This window comes from Rana temporaria, chromosome 9, assembly GCF_905171775.1.
Source record: "Rana temporaria chromosome 9, aRanTem1.1, whole genome shotgun sequence".
NCBI lineage: Eukaryota > Metazoa > Chordata > Amphibia > Anura > Ranidae > Rana > Rana temporaria.
This window is the reverse complement of record NC_053497.1, coordinates 12,310,153-12,318,625: the sequence shown is the minus strand read 5'-3', so window position 1 is coordinate 12,318,625 and position 8,473 is coordinate 12,310,153. Positions and strand designations below refer to the sequence as shown.

The 8,473-nt window shown below is 51.4% G+C and overlaps 1 protein-coding gene across 4 annotated transcripts; it reads left to right on the top strand.

The window, feature by feature from the left end:
* Positions 1–936: 936 nt before the first annotated feature.
* On the top strand, positions 937–6,733 carry LOC120914406 (anaphase-promoting complex subunit 13). Of its 4 annotated transcripts, none has more exons than XM_040325101.1 (3): positions 937–1,184; positions 5,149–5,254; positions 6,516–6,733. In XM_040325101.1, exons 2-3 carry the CDS (start codon positions 5,156–5,158, stop codon positions 6,639–6,641), a joined length of 225 nt encoding a protein of 74 aa, XP_040181035.1. In that variant the 5' UTR covers positions 937–1,184; positions 5,149–5,155; the 3' UTR covers positions 6,642–6,733. The 4 variants fall into 4 exon arrangements, with proteins under 4 accessions (XP_040181035.1, XP_040181034.1, XP_040181033.1 ...); XM_040325100.1 differs by having other exon boundaries at positions 938–1,144; XM_040325099.1 differs by having other exon boundaries at positions 940–1,121.
* Positions 6,734–8,473: the final 1,740 nt, after the last annotated feature.

The following is an 8,473-nucleotide window of genomic DNA, read 5'->3' as shown; positions in this document are numbered from 1 at the left end:
TAAAAGCATCCCTCCATTGTTACATCTTCTTGGTGCTGCTGATCTCCTGCAGCCTCTTTGCAGCCACTTCCCGTCTACTTGCCCTCCAGCAATGGCTGCCTGGCACTTGTCAGAGCCGGTTTCCGGATTGCGCCCGCATTGTGTATGATGAAACGACTATTGGAAGCCCATGTGATAGTGACAACTCATGAGCACATTTTGGAGAGTGTTGTCACCCTACAACAGGAAGTGACCTTCATGGTGGGATCACCAGGGAATATTTGGATAATAACAGCAGATTCAAATATGTGTTGAAACGGCCAATAAAAGCTTGTATGACAGGGTGACAACACATGAGCACATTTGGAGAGCGTTGTCACCCTACGTCAGGAAGTGACCTTTCCTGGCAGGATCACCAGGGAATAGTTTAATAACAACTGTACATTTAAATGTGTGACAAAGTGACCACCGGAAGCTCGTGTATCGGTGACAACGCATGAGAAAGATTTGAAGTGTGTTGTCACCCTTCACAGCAGAATTACCAGGGAAAACTGCAGATTTCAATGACTGAAAATGACTTTATTGCGTTATATTTTATTGATAGGGATCGCACAAACACAAGGCTAGACGAGCTGCACCATTCAGGCTGAGCAGAAACTACAACTCCCATCATGCCTCTGTTTCCGGAAGCCATGCCTTCTGGTTTGCCACAGCCTCGCAATGCTTCACGGGATTTGTAGTTTCAAGACATTATAGTGCAGTGCGATACCCTGACCGATCAAGAGCAGGTATACGTCTCCTCCCACCCTCCATCACGTGACCTATCTTCGATTTCCCCCGCCCCCTGCCACACGTCTTCCCCAGGTCTCAGTCACATGACTCCCCCTCCTTTCAGCCGCCCACCTCACACGTCGCCAGGCAACAAGGCAGGCCTTATTAACTCGCCCCGCCTCCTAATGCGTCACCCGGCAACGGGACGTCTCCCGCCCTCTTTCCTCAGTCGCCCCGCCTCCCTTCCTCGCGTCACCAGGCAACAAAACGTTTTCCTGCAGGTCTCGTTGTGCCCCGCCCTCTTCAGCGCGTCTCCTGGCAACACTGCGGGAGCACCGGTCACGTGACGTCTGTGTAGCGCGGCGGAGGAGGTGAGGAGGGTCACGTGGCTGCGGTAAAGATGGCGGCTTGTTCCTCATAGCTGAAGGGGGGAGGTATGAGGGCGCCTTATACTTGTTGGAATGGCAATGCCTTGTCTGGTGTGTGTCAGGGGAGGACAGCCGTGGTTCTAGGTGGGGAAGGGGAGGGCTGACCTTCTGAGGTAAAAGGGTTCCTCAGGGGGGGGGGGGGGCTGACCTTCTGAGGTAAAAGGGTTCCTCTGGGGGTGGGGAGGGCTGACCTTCTGAGGTAAAAGGGTTCCTCTGGGGGAGGGGAGGGCTGACCTTCTGAGGTAAAAGGGTTCCTCTGGGGGAGGGGAGGGCTGACCTTCTGAGGTAAAAGGGTTCCTCTGGGGGAGGGGAGGGCTGACCCTCTGAGGTAAAAGGGTTCCTCTGGGGAGGGCTGACCTTCTGAGGTGAAAGGGTTCCTCTGGGGGAGGGCTGACCTTCTGAGGTAAAAGGGTTCCTCTGGGGGAGGGGAGGGCTGACCTTCTGAGGTAAAAGGGTTCCTCTGGGGGAGGGGAGGGCTGACCTTCTGAGGTAAAAGGGTTCCTCTGGGGAGGGCTGACCTTCTGAGGTAAAAGGGTTCCTCTGGGGGAGGGCTGACCTTCTGAGGTGAAAGGGTTCCTCTGGGGGAGGGGAGGGCTGACCTTCTGAGGTAAAAGGGTTCCTCTGGGGAGGGCTGACCTTCTGAGGTAAAAGGGTTCCTCTGGGGGAGGGGAGGGCTGACCTTCTGAGGTAAAAGGGTTCCTCTGGGGGAGGGCTGACCTTCTGAGGTAAAAGGGTTCCTCTGGGGGAGGGCTGACCTTCTGAGGTGAAAGGGTTCCTCTGGGGAGGGCTGACCTTCTGAGGTAAAAGGGTTCCTCTGGGGAAGGGGAGGGCTGACCTTCTGAGGTAAAAGGGTTCCTCTGGGGGAGGGCAGGGCTGACCTTCTGAGGTAAAAGGGTTCCTCTGGGGGAGGGGAGGGCTGACCTTCTGAGGTAAAAGGGTTCCTCTGGGGAAGGGGAGGGCTGACCTTCTGAGGTAAAAGGGTTCCTCTGGGGGAGGGGAGGGCTGACCTTCTGAGGTAAAAGGGTTCCTCTGGGGGAGGGGAGGGCTGACCTTCTGAGGTAAAAGGGTTCCTCTGGGGGAGGGCTGACCTGAGGTAAAAAGGGTTCCTCTGGGGGAGGGGAGGGCTGACCTTCTGAGGTAAAAGGGTTCCTCTGGGGGAGGGCAGGGCTGACCTTCTGAGGTAAAAGGGTTCCTCTGGGGAGGGCTGACCTTCTGAGGTAAAAGGGTTCCTCTGGGGGAGGGCTGACCTTCTGAGGTAAAAGGGTTCCTCTGGGGGAGGGGAGGGCTGACCTTCTGAGGTAAAAGGGTTCCTCTGGGGAGGGCTGACCTTCTGAGGTAAAAGGGTTCCTCTGGGGGAGGGCTGACCTTCTGAGGTGAAAGGGTTCCTCTGGGGGAGGGGAGGGCTGACCTTCTGAGGTAAAAGGGTTCCTCTGGGGAGGGCTGACCTTCTGAGGTAAAAGGGTTCCTCTGGGGGAGGGGAGGGCTGACCTTCTGAGGTAAAAGGGTTCCTCTGGGGGAGGGCTGACCTTCTGAGGTGAAAGGGTTCCTCTGGGGGAGGGCTGACCTTCTGAGGTAAAAGGGTTCCTCTGGGGAAGGGGAGGGCTGACCTTCTGAGGTAAAAGGGTTCCTCTGGGGGAGGGCAGGGCTGACCTTCTGAGGTAAAAGGGTTCCTCTGGGGGAGGGGAGGGCTGACCTTCTGAGGTAAAAGGGTTCCTCTGGGGGAGGGGAGGGCTGACCTGAGGTAAAAAGGGTTCCTCTGGGGGAGGGGAGGGCTGACCTTCTGAGGTAAAAGGGTTCCTCTGGGGGAGGGCAGGGCTGACCTTCTGAGGTAAAAGGGTTCCTCTGGGGGAGGGCTGACCTTCTGAGGTAAAAAGGGTTCCTCTGGGGGAGGGGAGGGCTGACCTTCTGAGGTAAAAGGGTTCCTCTGGGGGAGGGCTGACCTTCTGAGGTAAAAGGGTTCCTCTGGGGGAGGGGAGGGCTGACCTTCTGAGGTAAAAGGGTTCCTCTGGGGGAGGGGAGGGCTGACCTTCTGAGGTAAAAGGGTTCCTCTGGGGGAGGGGAGGGCTGACCCTCTGAGGTAAAAGGGTTCCTCTGGGGGAGGGGAGGGCTGACCTGAGGTAAAAAGGGTTCCTCTGGGGGAGGGCTGACCTTCTGAGGTAAAAGGGTTCCTCTGGGGGAGGGGAGGTCTGACCTTCTGAGGTAAAAGGGTTCCTCTGGGGGAGGGGAGGTCTGACCTTCTGAGGTAAAAGGGTTCCTCTGGGGGAGGGGAGGGCTGACCTTCTGAGGTAAAAGGGTTCCTCTGGGGTATAAATTGGGCAAACAACCCTCAAAGTAAGAAAAAAATACCAGCTTTGGCAGCTCTACTCCGGGGCTGTCCCCTGTATGCTGGATTGAACGACGCTCAGGGTCACCCCGCCCACTTCTCTTAAGCCCGGGTGTCATGGCTCCACCCCCTGACCTGGGCTCACAGGAGAAGGCACAGTCATAGCACCACCCCCTGACCTGGGCTCACGGGAGGAGGCACGGTCATAGCGGAGCCTCCTGACCTGGGCTCACGGGAGGAGGCACGGTCATAGCGCTGCCCCCTGACCTGGGCTCACAGGAGGAGGTACAGTCATAGCGCCACCCCCTGACCTGGGCTCACAGGAGGGGACACGGTCATAGCGCTGCCCCCTGACCTGGGCTCACAGGAAGGGACACGGTCATAGCGCTGCCCCCTGACCTGGGCTCACAGGAGGAGGTACGGTCATAGCGCTGCCCCCTGACCTGGGCTCACAGGAAGGGACACGGTCATAGCGCTGCCCCCTGACCTGGGCTCACAGGAGGAGGTACGGTCATAGCGCCACCCCCTGACCTGGGCTCACAGGAGGAGGCACAGTCATAGCGCCGCCCCCTGACCTGGGCTCACAGGAGGAGGCACAGTCATAGCGCCGCCCCCTGGGCTCATGGGAGGAGGCATGGTCATAGCGCCGCCCCCTGACCTGGGCTCACAGGAGGAGGTACGGTCATAGCGCCACCCCCTGACCTGGGCTCACAGGAGGAGACACGGTCATGGCTCCACCCCCTGACCTGGGCTCATAGGAGGAGGTACGATCATAGTGCCGCCCCCTGACCAGGGCTCACAGGAGGAGGCACACAGTCATAGCTCCACCCCCTGACCTGGGCTCACAGGAGGAGACCCGTCATGGCTCCACCCTCTGACCTGGACTCACAGGGGAAGGCAAGGTCTTAGCTCCGCCCCTTGACCTGGACTCACCGGAGGGGGCACGGTCATAGCGCTACCCCCTGACCTGGGCTCACAGGAGGGGACACTGTCATAGCGCTGACCTGGGCTCACAGGAGGGGACACGGTCATAGCGCCACCCCTTGACCTGGGCTTTTTTCAGCTTTCAGCGCTGTCGCCCTTTGAATGACAATTACGCGGTCATAATACACTGTACCCAAACACGTTTGTTATCCTTTTCTTCCCACAAATAGAGCTTTCTTTTGGTGGTATTTAATCACTGCTGTTTTTTTTTTTACAAAAAATAAAAAGACCGATTAAAAAAAAAAAAAAGTGTTTTTCTTTTTTCTCCTTCACTGATGAGGCGGCACTGAGGTGCATTAATAGGCTGAACTGGTGGGCATTGATGAGGTGGCACTAATATGCTGCACCTATGGGCACTGATAGGTGGCACTGGTCGTCACTGATGGGCGTTACTAATGGCCCGGTGAAAAAGTGTTAATTGTAGTGACCGAGTCAGGGACAGACACATTACTGCTTTAGAATTTTTTTTTTTTTATAATAAATATGTAAAAATCGGTGGGGGGGGGGGGGAGCTTAGGCCCCGTTCACACCTGAGCGACGCTGCTGCATCACATTTTTGTAGCTGCGCTATTTATTTGAATGGGCTTTCCTCCTGACGGAATCTGTGACAGAATCCTGCATTATTATCGGAAGTGCTAACTTCTAAATTTTCAATCTTTTTAGATCTTCAATGGATAGCGAGATTCAGAAGGACGGTCGGATTTTAGATTTAGTTGATGACGCCTGGAAGGAAGATAAATTACCGTATGAAGATGTGACAGTTCCACTGGTAAGAATATACTTCCACCTCCAGGGTTAGGACTCATGGGGGGAGATTCAGGCTCTACTCACACTTCTATGACTCCGAAGTACGGATGAGTGCAACTTTGGCTTTGACCTATGATAACAGACAATTGTTGCATGTATAACATTTAGGTGCGACTTTAATGCAGTCCATGACTCTCAAGTCACATGAAAGTCTGACCAAAGTGGTGCAGAATCCTTTTTATCCCCTTCCCGCCCAGTGCCACCCCCCCCCCATGCCACCTCATTAGTGCCCCCCCCCCCGTGCTGCCTTATTAGTGCCGCCTCATATATATATTTTTTTTATATATTTTTTTTATTTACGTGTGTGTGTGTGTATATATTTATATATAATATAAATATTTTTTATATAGTGACCAAAGTAATACAGTGTTATCACAGTCACACTCTGGAGAGGTGATCAGGATTTTTTTTTTCTTTTTTTACACACTATGGATGCTTATAACTGCATTTTACAGTTATAGGCAATCTTTTTTTTTTTTTTTTCTTATGAAATAAAACTACTCATTCAGTGTTTACTACTGTGAAGAGCTGTGATTGGCCACAGGTAATCGCATGGTACAGTTGGGCTGTGATCAGTCCTGTCTGTACCTTGTGATGACTGTGACCAATCACAGAGCTCATCGCAATAGTGCACAATGAAAACAACAAAGCCTTTCATTGGGGGTTATTTACGAAAGGCAAATCCACTCAATCCACTTGAAAGTGCTCTTGTAGGTGAAGTCACTGTAGATCTAAGTGGAAGCTCTGAAATTAGGCAACGTTCTGCTGATTTTATCATCCAATCATGTGCAATCATTTTTTTCTTGCATGTCCCCCTCAGATCTACAGTGACTGCGCTTGCAGTGCACTTGTAGTGCAAAGTGGATTTTCCTTTTCGTAAATAACCCCCATTGTATACAACTGTCATGTGATCTGCTGTGATTGTCCACAGTGATCACATGGTACCATCTTCGTCCGTGTCTGGTGAATACAGCGGTTGACAGATCGCGCCGGGGTGCGGCCAATGGGGTGATTTTGGCAGGAGGCCATATGGCGCCCTCCCAGAACAACAGTGCTTCCGCCTGGCCGTTATTTGACAATAGGCTGGGAGGGAAGGGGTTAAGGAGGAGCACTTAATATACAGAGATGAAGATAATGTCTTGTAGTAATTATGCAGGATAAACCCACAATTTTGCACAATGTTTGCTCAGAAGATAATTTTTTTCTTTTTTTTCTTCACACAGAATGAACTTCCAGAGCCTGAACATGATAACGGCGGGGCGGTGGAGTCTGTTAAAGAGCAAGAAATGAAATGGGCGGATCTGGCTTTGCAGTACCTGCATGAAAACATCCCTGTGTCAGGGAACTAAATGCCTCTGGCTTGCTCGGATCTTAAATGTTTGGAACAAGGTTACATTTGATTGGTTGCTTTTTCACTAAATAAATTGATAAATGCAATGTTTGCCTGGTGAAATGGTTTCATACCGTACTTTTTTGTATGTAAAAATGTTGCTCTGTGAGGGAGATTAGAGGGATAACTTTTTTTGAACCCTGATGCCGCATACGCACGGTCGTTTTTCGGCATGAAAAAATAAGAAATTTTCAGCATGTCCAAAAAACTATGGGCCAGATTCACAGACATTTGCGTTACGCTGCGGCGGCGTAACGTATCCCATTTACGTTACACCGCCGCAAGTTTACAGCGTAAGTGCTTGATTCACAAAGCACTTACCTGTAAACTTGCGGCGGCGTAACGTAAATCCGCCCGGCGCAAGCCCGCATAATTCAAATTGGGCGGGGACCATTTAAATTAGGCGCGTTCCCGCGCCGAACGTACTGCGCATGCTCCGTCCCTAAAATTTCCCGACGTGCATTGCGCTAAATGACGTCGCAAGGACGTCATTGGTTTCGACGTTAACGTAAATGGCGTCCAGCGCCATTCACGGACGACTTACGCAAACGACGTGAAATTTAAAAATTTGACGCGGGAACGACGGCCATACTAGACTAGACCACCTAGAGGGCATGCTTAGTTTTACGCCGCGTATCTCTACGGAAACTACGTAAAATTACAGCAACGGGCAAAGTGGACGTTCGTGAATCGGCGTAACTAGTCATTTGCATATTCTACGCCGACCGCAATGGACTCGCCACCTAGCGGCCGGCCTAGAATTGCAGACTAAGATCCGACGGTGTAAGTCACTTACACCTGTCGGATCTTAGGTCTATCTATGCGTAACTGATTCTATGAATCGGGCGCATAGATACGACAATCGTATCTCAGAGATACGACGGCGTATCAGGAGATACGCCGTCGTATCTCTTTTGTGAATCTGGCCCATTGTTTTTTCCAACTTCATCATTAAAAACGACGTTGCCCACACACCATCGTTTTTGAAAAATGATGAACAAAGCGCGGTGACGTACAACACGTACGACGGCACTCTAAAGGGGAAGTTCCATTCGCCTTTGGGCTGCTTTAGCTGATTCCGTGTTAGTAAAAGACGATTCGCGCTTTTCTGTCTGTTTCAGCGTGATGAATGTGCTTACTCCATTACGAACGGTAGTTTTACCAGAACGAGCGATCCCGTCTCATAACTCGCTTCTGGGCATGCGCGGGTTTTTCACGTCGTTTTAGCCCACACGCGATCATTTTTTACAACCCGAAAAACGACATTTTAAAAAAACGACATTAAAAAATGCAGCATGTTCGAATTTTTTATTTGTCGTTTTTCAGAAGCCGAAAAACCAGCCCACACACAATGATTTTAAATTAAGTTTTTAAAAATGTCATTTTTTTAATGCCGAAAAATGATCGTGTGTACGCGGCACGACTGTACTGACTTCAAAAATGACATCATTAAATGGGATGCTATTAAAAAAAAAAAAAAAAATGTAATTCTGCAAGTGTTTTTTTTTATTTATGGCTGGTCAATAAAGACCTTTTTGCTGGGCAGGAGGCAGCCATCTCTCTGCAGAGGTCTGATATGCCCCCTACTGAGAAAGGAAGACCAAATGCTGCACTCCATAGAGAGCCCATGTGTCACATAAATGAAAGAGGCTCCACCCAGGCCATGGCCCCTGAGGAGTTTCGCCCCACCGACAGGACTTAGCCTAGTCCATGGTTTCCTATTGTACATGTTCACATATATGCGTGTTTTTTTTTTTTTTTTTTCAGCCGCTGCGTTTTTGGAAAGGGTCA